Source organism: Rhyacophila brunnea, unplaced genomic scaffold (assembly GCF_057557595.1).
Source record: "Rhyacophila brunnea isolate RB1 unplaced genomic scaffold, BYU_Rbru_1.0 scaffold_4, whole genome shotgun sequence".
NCBI lineage: Eukaryota > Metazoa > Arthropoda > Insecta > Trichoptera > Rhyacophilidae > Rhyacophila > Rhyacophila brunnea.
In genome coordinates, this window is record NW_028233068.1 from 17,331,846 (window position 1) to 17,351,278 (window position 19,433).

Here is a 19,433-nt window from a genome sequence, read left to right on the forward strand (position 1 = left end):
CCTTTAAATACGATTTGATACCTTTTTTGCGCCAAAGCGTGCGTTTACAAAAAATGTTGTTAATAATTCATTGTTACTTATCAAACGAAATATACTTACGTAACTTAATGTCCCTGAATCAGTGTTTTAAATAAGTGAAAAGTATAAATCAACACCCTACGTAAACCCATACCCCTCAGTACATACATATTATTATAGTCGGAATGGTAATTATCTTAAATGATATTGTACGAGAAATTGCTATTAGTCATTCGTCCAATCCATTGGGATTTTGCTCCATTGGAAAAAAAACATATAATTTTTACTACATTTAAAAAAATATATATATATTGGTCGACCAACAGGATCAATCACATAGAATACGTATAATGAGAATATAGAATAAAAGAATATGTGATGGTCTCAATAACAGGCGGACATAAAAAGCATAATAACTTAAATTAAATTCGATTAATTATTACGGTTATAAAGAATATATTGTAAAGTTATTGAATATGGTCAAAAAATAAACATAAGTAGTACCTAATCATATGAATAAAGAGAAGACTCAAAAAACATAAAACAACTATATAGGTACTTAGAGAAGACCGGGAATATATGAAAAGAAAAATACAATCAAAAAGCAGTCGTCCAGATACAATCCAGGTAAGGGATACGTCCAGGTAAATTTGTAACGACTTAATTTTAAAGAGGTAAGAGAACAAAACAGATTCACTCGATCACTGTGAAGATTCGTGGCTCTGCACCGAAATGGATTTCAAGTTATACAATTTATATTTTAAAAAAAAATTATGTTTTTTAAAATAAATATAAAAAATATTAAAACGATGAATTAGTCAAAAATCTAAACGACAAAAAATTGAAAACTTAATAAACTAAATTTTAATAATAAATATGACCATAAAATATAATGTAATAATAAGATGTGACCCTGCGACGAATTCAAATTTTATTACATTTTTTTACAATTGTAAGTTTATCTTTAAATTACTTAAAAAAAATAACCTAACAAAAAATCCAGTATATCGGGTATTTTCAAAATGTGTTTTCCGCTGTATTCCTCATAACCGAACTGTACCAAAAATCTTTTTAATGTTTTCAAAAACATATTTATTAATTATCACAGTTAAAATTGTAAATTATCAAAAAAAATCTCAAATTGCAAGCTTCGTATTTTTCCGCTAGGTTCTCTGCTGGCATGCCTCTCCCCCTTAAGTAGCTTTACGAAGTTGACCGTACTGAAAGTTAGTTAAAGATTGTTTGACATGGTGATAAATAATTTTGTGAACAAGCTTTTCGAATATTTTTGACAAAGATGAAATTATCGGTAATATGTATCGATATTGCTCTATAGTTAGTCACGTCGTAGACATAACTACTAATCAAGACTACTAACAAATAACGTATTATTAATTAAATTAGTAATATCATACAATATCCACAGACATTGAAGATGTTGGATGGTGAATCCTGACATTTTTTTTTCGATCATGTCCGATCCTAATAAGATCATATAGGCTTCATCAGAGTGGATGTTTGTATTAAGGCTATAAAAAGGATTTCAAATTATACACATTTATATTTTTTATAAAAATCGATGTTTTTTAAAATAGATATAAAAATATTAAAACTATCAATTAGTCAAATATCTCTTAGTTGATGCTTAGAAAACTTAATAAACTAAATTTTAAAAATAAATATGACCATACAATATATGTAATAATAGGGTGCGGTCCGATACAACAAATTCACATTTTATTACATTTTTTACAATTGTTAGTTTATCTTTGACTTAAAATAAAAAATATTTTTCTTTTTAATGTTTTCAGATACATATTTATTCATTAATACAGTTGAAATTGTAAATTATCAAAAAAATGTCTCAAATTGCAAGCTTCGTATTTTTCCGCTAGGTGCCTCTTTAAAAAGGGCTCAGTGAAGACTTCGCCTTAATAACAGATTTTGTTTTTACGAGAAATGGATGTTAGCAACTTGCTCAACCTATTATGCCCATACTCTGTCTTATACACAAATTGAATTTGTGAATCCTGACATACTAAACCCAAATCCTATGGAATGGTACATAACTCGCATTAATCAGAATGTACGTTATATATTAGTTATAGTTATAGCAACTAAACATGCACCCATGTATATTATGGATATCAATAATTAATTATTGTAACTAGCGTAAGTAACACTGGTTATCACGTGTTGATATAGCAGACTAGATGAAGAGCATCTAATAGAAAAAAAGTCCGTTCGCTGAAGGCCGAAATTGAATAGAAATTAAGACCGCCTAAAATCTTTGTAATAAAACAACAAAACATCTTACCATTGTTTGTACTTGTGTAGAAATAGGGGTGTAGGACATTTTTTTATTTTTATTAAACTTTATTAAAATGTAAATAAGATTACCTATTGAAGTTATTTTCAAAATAATTTCCGAATCTCGTCTGATTTCACAAATCGGAGCTGCGCGAGCTGTGTCTGATTCTAATTATCAATAATATCATTCGTTTCTAGATAGCAGCGTCGGACGGGTGTCTTCACATATTATTATTTATTTCAAATATGCTATTAAATGCCTAAATTTTAATCATTCACTTGTAAATACGTCAATTTATACATAACTATGTGGAGTATATGTTTAGTTTTATTTTTTGGTGTATGCTAATTTCTTCAATTAATTAATCGGCGGCGCCGCGTGTATAAAAATGGTGAAAATAAAAGAACTGTTATGTTTTGTGGTGCTTGTGATATCGCCAGCATCTGCGCAACAAGAAGGTAAACAAGTTTTTTTTTTATTCTTCTGCCAATGTAGGTATCGTATTATCAGTGACGTCCCTGGACAAAATGCCGCACCTAAGCAGCGTCAATGTGCCGCCCCATTTTTTATACATTATTTTTTATCATCCTTTCATAACTCCAATATCTAAGAAATGTTTTGTATGGATACATTAGTAACAACATATACATATACCGCTAAATTTAATTTAAATACCATCTATACTTCAGTAGATAATATTGCGGGTCCACGGTTTCAGATACATTTAAAAATACATCTGACAACTTTCAAAACTCGCGAGTGACTGCCAAAAATATATGGATAAATTTATTAGGTTAGTATGTAGGTACCTACCTAAAATTAAAATAGAATTCGCAAATATGCACGTGTCATTGCTGGTCATCAAAGACATGAAGTCCAAGAACAACGGAAGTAAACCAGACAGCGCGAACTCAACAAAAAAAATTACATTCCTGTTAAACCTTTCATTTAACACAATCACTGCTAACCTTTCAATTACCACATTTAAATAACACGTTAATTATATCTAATGGCCAACGACGCCAAACGCGCCAGTTGCGGTATTAGCACTAAATGAGTTAATAGATTTTGTTTCCAACCAGTAAGCTAATTTTTTTAATGAAAAAATATTCCCGTTATTACAAAGTTTAGGTACCTATTTCTATAATATACCTAATGATTCTCCTAGATTTGCCGCCCTTCGAGCAGCTGCCACCCCCAAGCGACGCTCAATATGCACGGACTCTCCACGGGACGTCACTGCGTATTATCCATCCAAGGATGCACATTCATGTACCGAAATATGACTATATTCTAAACATTAGAGCGAGAGGTTTAAAAGAATACTATTTTATTAACAAAAATACTTTATGCAGTCATCAAATGTTTAAAATAATTATAAAGGATAATAAGGCTTCAAAATTATATAAATAGATTATCTACAACGTTTAAGGAGTGTCCAGGATCATGGTTTGAAAATACAATAAAAACTCAATTTTGACCTACGCCGAGCATGTCCCCCCTTAAGTAGAGAAACCTAAGAAATCTATTGTGGACTCGATCCAACTTAATTGTGTGGATGGACCTATTAGGACTCCAAATAATGCTGGCATATTCAAGAATACTCAACACAAATGATACGTATAATGTACGTAGCACTCGGATGTTTTCGAATGATTTTGAAACCCTCATAACAAAACCAAGCATTTTGCTAGATCTAGTACTGATGTTAACAATATGTTGATTGAAAGTGAACTTTGCATCATACAATACACCCAAATCTTTTATCTCCGTTACCCTACTCAATATTATACTAGACAATGTGTATGGGAACAATAAGGTGTGCCTTGAACGACTGAATGAAATAATATTACATTTGGAGGTAGCGAATTCAAGTTTATTCAAGATAGACCATTGCGAGATAGCATCTAGATTAGACTGCATCATCGCACAGCATAATGGGGTTTCAATAGTTCGAAAAAGTTTAAGATTATCTGCGAATAGCAAACAAGAAGAATTGGTTATAACTTTCACAATATCATTGAAAAATATTAAAAACAAAATTGGGCCAAGATTTGAACCTTGAGGAACGCCAGAGTTTGTTCTAAAATCCGCGATTCATTCCCATGGTCATCAACAAATTGACGGCGATTTTTCAAATAAGAAGCAAAAAAACATAATATTCTACTAGATGACGCGCCAAATATACAAAGCTTTTGTAATAAAATATCGTGATCAACACGATCAAATGTCTTGGAAATATCTGTATACACAGAATCAACTTGAATCGACTTATCCATAGAATTTGAAATAAAATTATTATACACTATAAGATTTGTTACTGTGGACCGCCTAAGTCGAAAACCATGCTGCGAATCGGAGAGGCAAGAGTCTATTTGACGGTTGATGTGTATATGTAATATCGATTCAAATAATTTACATGGAGCCGAAAGAACTGCTATTGGCCTCTTTTTAGAGTTTTAGTTAGAGATCTCTGATCTAGATCCCTTTTTATGAAGCGGCCTTAGGCGGGTTATTTTCCATGCATCAGGAAAAGTGCTGGATGCTATGATTAAATTAAATATATGTTTAAGCCGAAAGGATATATGTTCGTAACAGCTCTTAACAACATAAGGTGGGAAGCCATCTGGTCCAAATTAACTTTTGGGAGACAAATTTAAAAACCCATATTCCATATCTTTGTCGTCAAATGCTGAGATTTGAAGATCTTGCGTTGCAGACGAAGGACCAGCAGAATCAGGGTTAAGTAGCGGTTCTATTGAGCTATAAATTGATTCAAAATGCTTAGCAAATGCATCAGATATACCATGGTTCTCTATACTCTATAGGATCATTATTCAACGTCATCATGGCATTGTCTTTTGTAGTGCTACTGAAACTACGCGAATGAATATATTTCCAAAAAAAATTAGGATCTGATACAATATTTCGACCAATCGACATCAGATATGATTTGTGAGCCGAAGAGATGTCACACTTCAATGAGTTTCTGAGACAGGAAAATTTACTATAATCTGCAGTCCGCCTATGATTTTTCCACAGTGGGTGATAATATGCCTTTGACCTTAGATTGTAAATAATTTCTGGCGTAAACCACTTAGGATATGAGTACTTCAGTAGATGAACGAGCCGGCGAGGGAAACAGGAGTCCAGACTGTTATAAAATTTATTATGGAAAATATCTAATGCTAATATTCTTAATATCTAATATCCATTGTGTATTATGCCTATTCAGTGGCGGAATCGACGCATCATTGCTATGCGATACATGCTTAAAAGATATAATTGTGCAAGTAAAGGGATGATAGACATCTTCAGGAACGAGATGCTCGTCACATGCGCTGACCACCGTGCAACCAACGTTAGATACTCGTAGCACCAAATCAAGCGTCCGACAGAGACTATTTTTCACAGAAGAAAATTGTTTTAGATTAAATAAATTATTAAAGCTGGCATAATCAGATTCAATTATACCAGCGGAATACAAATTAAAATCTTCCAAAATAATTAGTTTTTTGTTGGGCAGGGCCAAATTCTCTATTATGTGAAAAAAGTCACTGTATGTCGCACCCCCAGTAAAATACTGTAGTAAGTCAAAAATTGGCATTTTGCAGGAGAACCATTTGAAGTTTCAAATATTCTTTGTAAATACAGGAAAAGACTCATTTTTATGGAAAAACATGATCTATTTTCAACTGTATTCATCATTTTTCTCTAAAACATATACAAACGGAGATATTTGAATATTTCTGAGTTACGACTGTATTTTATTAGGATATTTGACAATTTCATGGTAAAATTTGAATCAACTCAATACTTTCTATGTAAATTTCCCTACCATCACTCTAATAATTTCAACTAATTTGTTGGGCACTGTAAAGGAAGGTTTTCAAAATATTAAGTTATGGTACAATCTTTAAAGATTTATTGAAAAAAAAAGAAAAATACAATTATTAGTTCAAAACAACAAAAAATACTTAATTATTTAATTTAATGGGAAAATAAATTTTTTACATACGATTTTTAATTTTTAAACATCACTTGGAAGAGAAGCAAAAAATCATAATAAAATTCACGATGTTTAGCGGTGCAGAGGAAAGCAAATCCTTCTTTTTAATTGTCGTTATTTTTGGCCACTCTTGATATGCTTTGGATATATTGAGACCATCCATTGGTAACGGTTTGCCCATTTGCTGTTGTCGAACATTCAATTTCCTACATTCTTCATGATAACTGGTTTTAAAAAAAATAATGTATGGATAGTCTCTGTCTACTTTTATAATTTTAATCTTCTGCCACAAAACTTTTTCTCCATTTTCATCCGTGTTGTAATTTTTACCGATTTCATCTGCTAGTTTTTTCATATTGAGAAAATTATTTGTCGTCATGGGTTTAACTATGTATGGTTGTCCTGTTTTCTTACTTGTTTGTACAATGGTAATCATTTGGCTGGGCACAAATATTGGTCCATTTTTTAGAGCCCTGGTCTTCTGCTGCTCAATTGTAGAATGGACGATATCGCCTTCATTTTGTTTATGCCCGGTGACCAAAAACTTATGAGAGATCGTTGTATTTTTTTGTAAATTCCCGGTGGCATATAAATACATTGCAGCAATTTATTTATTTTTATTCTGCCCGGCACAATTGTCACTGTAAAAAATAAAATGCTCATTGTGGTGATATTTTTTACATGCATTGTAATCGAGTACACAGCTACCAATTTTATTGGATCCTCATGCAGCTTGACTCTCGTCCCACATGTATCAGTTTGCAATATTTTCAGTGATATTATAGACTGTACGATTGTACATTGCCAAACTTTCGTTTATAATAGAAAGTTGACACATTTCCGCAAGGAAGCGGTAAAACAGCCTGCAAATCATATACAGCTACATTAATGACGCTATTTTAGCCATTAGTTCGGGACTCTGCTACGTCTTTGATCTTTTCATCCCTTGCCTCTTTTTTCCAGGTTGATGTGTCTCATATTTTTCTTGAAGTTGTTTTTTTTCATCTGGTGGTGAAGAATTATTGTATAGGTCGTATTCAACGCACAAATCTTTTTTTAGGCTTAAAGAAGCCAATATTAAATTCGTCATTAAATATAGATGCGTATAATAGTGTTCTTTTCCAAATGGCATATTGCTGTCAGCTTGTTGTTTTTTGTATAACCGATACATTTCAGCAATTGTTAATTTACCATCTAAATACAATTTGGACGTCTGTGCACGCAAATAATGTTACTCGATCACTGGGAAAGACTTAATGTGAGCTCTTATATCATTTTTTTAAACATCACTATTTTTTTTGTGATTTTTGTGATCTCTTTGTTCTGGAATTGGCGTTCCGGAAAGAAGATCTCTTGTTTTCCATGCAGTGGAGCAGTACCTTTCACTCACCCCAAATGTGTTGATAAAGTATTTTTTGCATACTTCTTGTATTTTACTTCCATTTAATTGTTGATAACAAAAATTGTTGCCTCTGCTGCTTCCAGTTTTTTTTGTTTGAATACTTTGGAACAATAATATCCATGCAATTAGTGAGAAAATTACGCTGTATCTCAAGATTTTCCTGTAGTAACAGAGTTACAACAGTATTTTTTTGAAAAGTATTGTTTTAGTTTTTTAGAAAGCTTCTTGTAAAATACTGTCGTAACTTAGTTACAACACTATTTTATTATCTATTCAAAAGTTTTCGGAAAGTAATGTACTGTATTAAGTGCTTTCTCTCCGACACTATTTGAGTTTGAGATACGATAGTATTTTATTAAAATAGCAAAAAAAAATACGAATCCAACCACATCCATAACTCGAAAACGCCCATTTCAGACTTACGACAGTATTTTACTGGGGGTGCGATGTAGTCGCTGAGCTGCTGGGAGGGAAGTATACAGCGGCCAAGTACAGTGAACAAAAATTAAAATTTACTTTCAACAAATTAAAATCAAAATCATATTCACTCATATTTGATCTGAGTGGATATAAAGTCTGTGTGGATAATGCTACCCCATTTCTAATTGCCAGCAAAACGCCCCCACCTCGTCTACCATTTTGACGGTCTGTTCTATGTATAAAATATTCAATGCCGAACAGCTCATTGGCCGATATGGTGTCGTCGAGCCATGTTTCCCTAAGAGCAATTATCGATAGCCGGGGACACAATATACCCTCTTTAAATGTATTTACTTTAGTTTTTAAGCCTTGTACATTTTGATAATAAATCTGGCATGACCAAGGTGCGGGGGTTGTTGAATGATGCTTAAGCTTATTATGAGCGAGTCATGCTGTGGGTGGGTGAGGGATTTCATTTGAGTAGTCCGTCATTGATCGCTCCCTCTGCTCCGCGTACGGGCGAGCCGGACATGTTACACTATGGGTCGGGTGGTCATATGGCCGCTTGTGACGGCGGCAGGCAACGCATTTTGGAGAAGATTCCTCCACGAGGCAGTCCGCACGGTCGTGGCCTGTTTCGGTACAGCTAGAACAGGTGACGTCTTTTGCCGAGCATGATTTGGCCATGTGCCCATATAATTGGCATTTATTACACTTGGTTACCCCTAGATAGTTCTGGGATAGGAAAGAGTCCCACCCCATGTACAGTCTGTCATCTGCAATGAGAGCAGACCACACCACGGCAGTTACATAAGTGATATAATGGCATCTGCCAGTCCTGAGACCCGCCTTGTGGCTGAGGCGTACGGCCTGGTAGGCCTCCTCAGATAGACCCGTCTGCTCTCTTGTAGAGTTGTAAATCGCCTCCCGAAGCTGGGGTTCTGTAGTGGAAGCCGGCATATTAAAAATGATAATGCGATGCTGCTTTTTTTCCTGCGAGTTTAACTCTCAGAGCAGTCTCTGAGGTCCCCAGAGCGCTGACAAGACGCTTGGCCTCGTCCTCAGAGCGGGGCTGTACGAAAATCCGTTTCTGATGTTTCTAATTTCCGTTATTTGTACCCCAATATCCCTGGGATTGAGGGACTTCTTGATGAGTAACCTAACAATGGGCATTATATTATTATATTGGAATAAACGTTGTTTCTTTAAATATAATAATATAATGCCCATTGTTAGGTATGACTGTCTCCCATATATTAATCAATTTATTTATTTCATATCTATAAAAACCTTCGGATTATTATGAACTATTTTTTTACCATTAAGAACATTTTGCAGTACCGTCAAACGCCGTAACTTAGCCTGCTGTCCCAACTTTGCCTTGAGTGGATTGCTATTAAACAATACCTTCCAGTTTTATTTTGAAAAGTCTGACAACTTCAGAATAAATTGGGTAAATAGATTATCTTTTTATGGCAACATTGAAAAAAGGTGTTTGTCACTAGAGACCGAAAAGTTTAACGTATGGCTTGGCGGCGGCGCTCGTATTGTTTCCGATTTAGAAGTATTGTGAGAGTATTTCTAGGATTGGAAGATATTATTTCCGACTTCCTTGAATAGGTAGATATATATTTTCGCAAATTTCAAATACAGTGATATAAGTACATTTTTCCCAATAACTAGCATTTTATATAGCAACTTTCAAATTTTAAGTGTGTTTTATACCTGCCATCGCGGCAACTCTTATTTTAGTTGTTGAAGAGCCGAATGAGTTTATTTTGTCATTTTCTTCTTCACCGTAGGAGATATGATGACTTATAATCTTTCTGCCGCCACTTTTCAAAACTTTTGCCATTAATGCCATTATTAACACGTCTAAATGACTGATACCGCGCACTTATAAGAAACGTCAAATGCTTTCAAGGTGAGGGGAATGAATACTGAAACACGAGAGGAGGGGATTCTAGCTCTTCAAGCCACCGCACAACTTAAACTTTTCGAGTCCATTACTGATACTTTGACAGATAAGTTTATAAAAGGCGGGAATTGTTGAAGAACCGAGTGCTCTGTAAACTTTTGCTATGGAGGCCAAACTACCTATTGGAGGTTAGTGGTTTTTATAATATACAAGCTGAAGTACCCGGCTTCGCACAGGGACGCTTCGTGGATACATTTATCTTAGATATTTAAAAAATAAAAAAAGTAATTATCTTTTTAATATTAAAATATCTCTGTAATACGGTATGGCAATATGGAAGTAATTCTAATAGAAGAAAGGGTCAAACAAAAGAACACTAAATTAAAATCGAATCCAAAATATGCAAACGTTATTAATAGTATTAACATGTAGTAAAAAATTCAAAACAAACAAAAAACTTTATATTTTATATAATACTAATTTAAAAACCTTCGCAGGTGTGCGCACAACAACTGACAAAAGTTTCATCGCAATCAAATGAATGGTATAGAAACGCATACGAATAGAAGAAGAAGATGATTTTCTAATTCAGAAATTTTCGCGGGCGTGCACACAACAACTCACCAAAGTTTCATCGCAATCGGATGAATGGTATAGGAACGCATACGGCACAGACAGACAGACAGACATTCATTTTTATATATAAGATATAGCCTATAACCTTCACGCAAGTACAAGCAATACGTTGACAAAGTTTTATCGCAATCGGATGAACGGTATGGCAGCGTATAAAATACGAACAAACAAACAAATATTGATTTTTAAATAATAGACGTGTTTGGAAATATCCTTGTTTATAAGATAAGATAAAAAATTATATAAAACATAAAAAAATAGTTTTTTGATGACAGGTAAAGAAGGGAAGAGTCATGTAGTAAGTTTTTTAGTACCTTAATTTCAATCCAGGGCTGGCACAAGTTAATTTCAAATATTTTTTTTTAACTATTACTTGAAATAGGATTTTTGCTGCATTAGTTATAATAATTATATTATACTCTCCATAGGTAATATTATAGACGTAACTTTTTTTCTAGAGCGCATAACTATTAACGGTACAGGGAAACGTCGAAAAATTGGCGCAATGCGCTAGAGAGATTATACAGATGAACAATTAGCAGCAGTTGCAGAATTGGTGGAAAATAAAGAGATGTTTTCTTACCAAGCAGAGAAAAAGTTCAGTATTCCAAAAACAATATATTTAAATAAAGTAAATAAAAACAATTGAAACTGTACTATACTTGCAAACTATCTAAATTGAAGAAGCACAGCTAGTGGAAGTAGCAATTGCTTCCAGTTATTATGGGAGCCCTCTAACTAAACTTGGCTTGACTTGAGTGACATAAAAATAGCAGAACATGGAAGTCCACCGGGAGAAAAGTGGGTAAATTCATTCATCGAACGCAATCGTGAAAAAATTACAATATAGAGCAAGCACTCAAAACATCAAAAGAGCACGAGCGGAGAAAATGAAGGATGGATTTGAAAAAGTTTGAAATTTGAAAAATTTTGAAAAACAATTTGAAAAAAAACCATGACGAAACTAGCCTGAGCGATAATCCTGGAACTTCAAAATGCATTTATAAAGAGGTGTAAAATATCCGAAAAGAATCACAAAATATACTAAGGGTTCAATATCAATAATATTTACTATAGTGGCTGACGAGACTTGCCTGCCACCAGTGTACAAGTCCGAACATTTGTGGATGAATTGGTGTGAACATGGGCCTATAAATGCCAGGTTAAAAGAATTAATGGAAAAAATTTAAATTACCAAGTCGAAAAATATAGTTAGTGGCTCGGGATTGGTGCCAAATCCGGGGAGTATGGCGGATGCTGTAAGATTAATTCTGATAGTAAAAATAACACCATTTTTGTTCATCAAATGCGGTCGTTTTTTAAATGAATGTCTAGCTTAAATTGTTCAATCGTTGACTATACTTGACGGCATTATTGTTCCATTTGATTTTAAGTTCTAAGAAGATTATAAGTTCCCACCATTACACATCGTTTTGTGCATTTCGTCTTTATGGGTAGAGAGGGATGCTGCTCCAGAGATTGACCATTGTCGTTTTCGCGAAACATTGTTGTAAACGATTCAATTTTCATCACCTGTTTATAATTCGATCCAAGAATGAAACCTTATTTTGTCTGGCGAGGATTGATCCACAGATAGTCAAAATGTCGAGCGAATTCTTCGGTGACTTTCATATTCTGGGCTATTGCTAATTTTTTTGTGGCTGACACACGATCGACTGTTGAAACTGGCCAAATCAAGGTACATCCTCTACCTTTTAAGGAAAAACACAACAACAAAAGACAACCTTTTACAAATAAGTAAGTACATACCTTTAAAATGGCAAGAACTTATGCATCAACCTACCTAATATTTATTTTAAAATGAGCTTCATTTGAGTGGATGTCTGAGTGGAAACATATTTGATTATGATAATATTGATAATAATATTATTATATACAACGAATCATATTATTATTATTCTAACATCATCTACGAGTATATCCGTTGTATTTTTATCGTCATTAGTGTCGTCGTCGGTAGTATCCATGTGTTGATAATTACTAATTATTTACTTTCAGAGCATTTACCAATTTTGGACCATCGGTCACTCAAATTTAATAGTATCACAAATGGCATTTGTCGTCTGTAATCGTGTCTTCTAAGCAACTAAGTGCATCGCGCATTAATTACAATATAATATGTCTAACATACAGTATGATGTTAATCATTTTTTTTTCTAAAATAGGTGATGGCTGCATTTTTGCGCGAACCGCAAACGTAGGAACTTGTATCAAAATCGAAACCTGTCGAGCGGCTATTGCTAACATAAGACGAGGAATCGGCCCTCAGGTAACTATGAAAAAATGTTTGTGCTTTCTTCTTTGTCTTCAATTATTGTCAATTTAAAATTGATTATTTCTGTCTTCAAATTAGCGTTAAAAAACATCATGCCGTACTATGTAGTACCTATTTCAAAGAAAAAAATACGTGGAACAAAACAAGTCACAAAATCTAGATGTTTTATTTTAGTACTCAAACATAAGGTGGAAAAACACATTTTGATTATTATTTCCTGGTACGATAAAGATGTTATGAGATTTCATGATAAATATGAGTATATATTTATATGATTTGTAATTTAAAGATGTAATTTATAATTTAAATATCATTTGCATAATGTGATCGGTTTTTCCTACACATTTTTTCACTGGTTTTTTGCTCTCGTGAATGGTTGATATTTAAGGAGCAAACATTCAAAAAGTGATTTGTCCCACAGATGCTGAGTTAAGATAATCATGAAAAACATATTGTTTAATAACCTAGCCCAGTGGTCGGCAAACTGCGGCTCTTTGGCCCCTTGAGTGTGGCTCTACCACAAATGACCACGATCGGACTAAAATAGTGAAAAATAGAACAGTCGAAATATCTTCGAATATCCAGTAAGTCCAGTAAGTCGAAGATCTTAAATTAGTTTCAGCTTTATCAATAACAGTCTTGTTACATACATGATACAGCACAAATTGGTACGATTTATTTCATCTACCGGTCTTAAAGAAGAACTTTTAGGATTTTTGCCACTCAAAGGTCAAGTACGTGGAGAGGATAATGCTTTAATTGAGTGCATGGAAAAACACTATAATCCACTCAACAAAATTGTGTCAATTATCAACAGACAGAGCGAAGAGTACGACTGGGGTAATTAAAAGGTTGTGTTGCTATTTTGAAAGAAAAAAATAATCACGAGATACTTGCTTTCATTCGCCAAGAAGCGGTTTATGCGCAAACATTTCCAGAAGAAATTTGCAAGTTATGGAATTTGTGATTATGATTATCAACTCCGTTATAGCTAAAGCTCTTAATTGTCGCCAATTTAAAGGTTTTTTAGTTGTAATGGAGAGTGAGTACGCAGATCTTTTGCTGCATAACAAAGTACGTCGGTCCGTCTCATCTAAATCAGCTTAATCGTAAACTGCGGGGGGAAGGAAACACAATATTTTTTTCGATGTTAGAAGAGGTTATTTCATTCGAAGACAAATTATCCCTTTTTGCTCAAGATTTCGCAAAAGAATCATTGCTAACATCGCCAAAAAAATCATTCTGCTAAGATTGACATTTGCTATTTCAAAACAACAATTTTAAATAAGAGGGAAGCTTTTCTCAACAGATTTTAGGAATTCAGAAACAACAAAGCGATGTCAGTCTTTCTTAAAAAAAAAAAAACCTCTTAATGCTGAGGTAACAGAATTATTTTTTTCCCCCGTAATGTTGACATTGGCAACTTTGAAATGCAATTGCTGGATTTAAAAATAAAGAATTATGGAGCTCTAAATTTTAACGTCTCTGTGCTGATTGGACATATTGGAGAAAAACAAATATGAACATGGTTCACAGTATAATCAGTCTGGTTTGAAAGACCTGGAGGAGGAAAACATGATGATTTTTAATACCTCGAATAGTATTCCTGACTCATATGATCAGTTGAAAAAAGTAACGTTTGCCGTACTTTCATTTTCCGGCTCTACATATTCATGCGAACAATCTTTTTCAAGCATGAACCTTATCAAGAGTAAATTGAGAAGTTATATTATTGATGAGAACCTGGAATCATGCCCAAAATTAAAAACAACAACATACAAACCTGACTTCCCCAAACTTTTTAAGGAGATGGATATTAAGTGTTTGTCATTATTAAATTGTATGGATACTTTACTTACAATTTAATTTGTATCAATAAAAACAATCATTTTTAAGTATGATATCAAGTTTTATTCAATGTACTTATAGTTTAATAATATTTTAATTTTTTTTATTTTAAATCAACAAGAGAATCATGTCTGCGAATAAATGCTACTTTGGCCTGTTAAGACATTTTAAGTCCCGCATACCATCTCATCGAACTAAAAGCACTCTTTACAAGACACTTGTATAGCCAGTGCTCACATATGCATCGGAAACCTGGAAATCAACTCTGCGAAATGAACGAGCCCTGAACATCTTTGAAAGAAAAATTCTCCGCCGTATATATGGACCGATCAGGGATGGCACCAATTGGAGGCGAAGATATAATGCTGAGCTCTACGGGCTGTACGAAGATTGCAGCGCAGTTCAATCAATTAAGATTGGGAGACTGCAATGGCTTGGTCATGTGCACCGTATGAATGACAATGAACTAGCAAAGAGAGTGATGTCCAGCAATCCAATAAGACGTAGAAGAAGAGGGAGGCCAAAAATTCGTTGGTTGGATGCAGTTGCCAGTGACTGCCGTATTCTGGGGGTACCAAATTAGAAAGCTGCCACACTGGATAGGGACAGGTGGAGGGAGCTGTTGGAGGAGGCCAGGACCCACACCGAGTTGTTGCGCCCCTGATGATGACTTATAGTTTAATTAAGATGTAAAACTTTGATTAAAGTTAATTAAATTACTGAACAATGTACCTACTGATACCAAATATCATAATGCCTAAATCCGCCATCAAAAATCTTCCAATCGACAGAGTTGGAAATATAATGATAATATTATTGTAACTGTAAATGAGTCAAGGCTAGACCAGGATTCACAGCGAAACAAACAAAAAGAAAGTTACCGTTATCTGTTTCTGGGCGGACGAAGGATCGAGTGTAGGTACGGTCAGTCGGTAACCTACCCTTGAACCTCGAACGTTGCCTCTAAAAATACAACTTGCTACCTTTTTCGTGCCAAATCGTGCGTTCACAAAATATGTTGTTAATAATTAATTGTTACTTAATGTCCCTGAATCAGTGTTAAGTGAAAAGTATAAATCAACACCCTATGTAAACCCATACTCCTCACTACATATATATACTTTAAGTTTAAGAAATTTGGCTCTCAGAAAAAATTTAAATCGTTGTACTGTTGATATTTGGCTCTTTTGACTAATGGGTTTACCGACCACTGACCTAGCCTATGTACTCAAAGTGTTTTTTTAAAGGGGGGACATGCTCGTCGAAGGTCAAAATTGAGTTTTTATTGTATTTTCAAACCATGATCCTGGACACTCCTTAAACGTTGTAGATAATCTATTTAAATAATTTTGAAGCCTTATTATCCTTTATAGTTATTTTAAACATTTGATGACTGCATGAAGTATTTTTGTTACATAAAATAGTATTCTTTTAAACCTCTCGCTCTAATGTTTTAGAATATGGTCATATTTCGGTACAGAACTGTGCAGTGGTGTTAAGATTTTTTACATTTATTAATTTTTAAACGCATTTATAAAACCATTAGCATAATTTATTACGAGATAATTTTTGTAAAATATTCACGATAAAAAATTATATTGATAATCTCTGTGATCCCAAATTTGACAAGAATTAGGCATTTTATTATTCAAAAACTCGGCAAGATTAACACATTTGAAGATGATTCTAAAGATACTTATTATAAGCTATGTCTTTGACCATTCAAGTGTGATAAAAATCTTATGAATAATGATTGCTTTATAATAATTATTGACCTAAGAATAAGGTAGTGTTTTTTTGAAATACGCCATTTCTTTTGTCATTCCCTAGTGGTTAAGCTACAACATACGGCCGTAGCCATAAAATGACAAACTATAATTAAAGTAGGGAGTAAAATTATGTTAACGCGCGTGTTTGAACATGTACCTAACCGATTTTTTTTTACTTTTTTTTTTAACAGTACATGTTCAAACACGCGCGTCAATATCATTTTACTCCCTACTTTAATTATAGTGTGTCAATTTATGGCTACGGCCGTATGTTGTAGCTTAACTACTGGGGATTGACAAAAGAAATGGCGTATTTCAAAAAAACACTACCTTATTCTTAGGTCAATAATTATTATAAAGCAATCATTATTCATAAGATGTTTATCACACTTGAATGTTCAAAGACATAGCTTATAATAAATATCTTTAGAATCATCTTGAAATGTGTTAATCTTGCCGATTTTTTGAATAATAAAATGCCTAATTCTTGTCAAATTTGGGATCACAGAGATTATCAATATAATTTTTTATCGTGAATATTTTACAAAAATTATCTCGTAATAAATTATGCTAATGGTTTTATAAATGCGTTTAAAAATTAATAAATGTAAAAAATCTTAACACCACTGCACAGTTATGTACCGAAATATGACTATATTCTAAAACATTAGAGCGAGAGGTTTAAAAGAATACTATTTTATGTAACAAAAATACTTTATGCAGTCATCAAATGTTTAAAATAACTATAAAGGATAATAAGGCTTCAAAATTATATAAAGAGATTATCTACAACGTTTAAGGAGTGTCCAGGATCATGGTTTGAAAATACAATAAAAACTCAATTTTGACCTTCGACGAGCATGTCCCCCCTTAAGGAAAGAATTTTAATCCTGGTATGTTGTATACTTAATCTAATTAATTCGTGGAAGTGGTTCATTTTTTGATTTGAAATTTGGACAAAACATGATTTGCATGAAACTTGTGGACAAAACACTATTCGAATGTTTTCTTACTAGGACAAAACATCATTTGAATGAAAATCAGGGCATTTCATTTATATCATATATTATTTTAATAAAATTTATTAGGGAGCATATTGTATGATATTATGTACAGATTGTTAAATAGTAAAAGGTTCTGGCTCCACACAGTCACATGACCTTCTGCTTTTCGATATTGGCCGATGGTTTATCAAAAAGTATTTTTTGTACCATTCTAGTCCTCCATCTCCTAGATTCTTCCAGTCGCACAAACATTACTTTTATATCATTTTTCTTCTCTTGGGATATGAAATGTGATAAGGGCAAGGTGTCTCATTGAACTCGTTGCAAATGTGAATAAGATATACCTTTCTTCACCAAGTAACTGTATTCTTTCGGGCTGTCGCTAATATAATGAAAATTTGTATTTCCTTTGACCAGTACACGTTTTAGGCCACGTGGTGTTATTTCTACTTTTAGTGATATTCGTTTTAAATCACTAATTCATGGGAAGTCTTTATACAGTTTATTCAGTGACTTAGTGTCCACTATGTTCCAGTCTTCACCCAGCACACTGGGCCGATTCGTTTATACACTTCTTGGCATTCCTCCGATGTCAAAATAGTTTGCTTTTTTTAGCATTTGTGCAATGCAATCATCACAAAACAGTCGAAATAATTTTTTCCCTTGGAAATCCATATTTCTTAAATGGTGCAGCAAAGCTGAAGATATTTCTTGACTACCTTTCCCGGCTTTTTCTTTTGTCCAGGTATAAAAATGTGATTTCTTTTATTTTGTTAACTGTCAATTCATGATGGAACTGCATTGTATTGTTGTTTTAATTTAATAAAACGCATTTTTTTCTTCTTTTTTTTAGTACTTATTCCACTTTAAATAAATAGATTAGGACCGGTTTCGTCCGCCTCAGAGGGACATTTTCAACTTTCAACTGAACTTGAAAATGTCCGTCTGAGGCGTACGAAACCGGTCCTAATCTATTTATTAAAAGTGGAATAAGTACTAAAAAAAATTTCGTTTTATTAAATTAAAACAACAATAAAAATATGATATAGAATATCTTTTTTTTTTGCTTCAGATGGTTTCCCACCTGTAAAATTTATTTTTCTAGAACCATTATCGGCTTATTTATTATTATTATACATTATTGGCTTGGCCAACTTCGATATGGTGCTTACTATCTTCTTGCATCGTAAATTGTTATAATAAATTAAAGTTTATTAACGTCTTGTTAAAAACACAACCTCTTTAAACAATACTGTCACTGAAGTGACAGCTCACAGCTACCGTGCAAAATATGATTAGTCGCATATGCAATATGGCGGCTTCTACGCTGTGATTCGTTAATATGAGAAAACATCGTATGATTGAAGTCGAGTGCTGCAGAAATGGAAGAATCGAAATCAGAAAATGAAGAAAGAAAACACGCGCGTTAACATAATCTTACTCCCTACTTTAGTTTTAGTTTGTCAATTTATGGCTACGGCCGTATGTTGTAGCTTAACCACTGAGGAATGCCAAAAGAAATGGCGTATTTCAAAAAAACACTACTTATTCTTAGGTCAATAATTATTAAAAAGCAATTAATATTCGTAAAATGTTTATCACACTTGAATGGTCAAAGACATAGCTTATAATTAATTTCTTTAGAATTATCTTAAATTGTGTTAATCTTGTCCATTTTTTGAATAATAAAATGCCTAATTCTTGTCAAATTTGGGATCACAGAGATTATCAATATAATTTTTTATCGTAAATATTTTACTATAATAATCTCGACATAAATTATACTAATGGTTTTATAAATG

The 19,433-nt window shown here is 33.3% G+C and overlaps 1 protein-coding gene across 1 annotated transcript in view; it reads left to right on the plus strand.

The window, feature by feature from the left end:
• The first annotated feature begins 2,514 nt into the window (after positions 1 to 2,514).
• LOC147067013 (venom protease-like) overlaps positions 2,515 to 19,433 on the plus strand; it is a 47,013-nt gene continuing 30,094 nt past the window's right edge. Inside the window, exons 1-2 of the mRNA XM_085954617.1 lie at positions 2,515 to 2,787; positions 12,901 to 13,004. Coding sequence (XP_085810743.1) covers positions 2,718 to 2,787; positions 12,901 to 13,004 — 174 coding nt within the window. The 5' untranslated portion in view covers positions 2,515 to 2,717. The remainder of the gene's footprint in view (positions 2,788 to 12,900; positions 13,005 to 19,433) is intronic.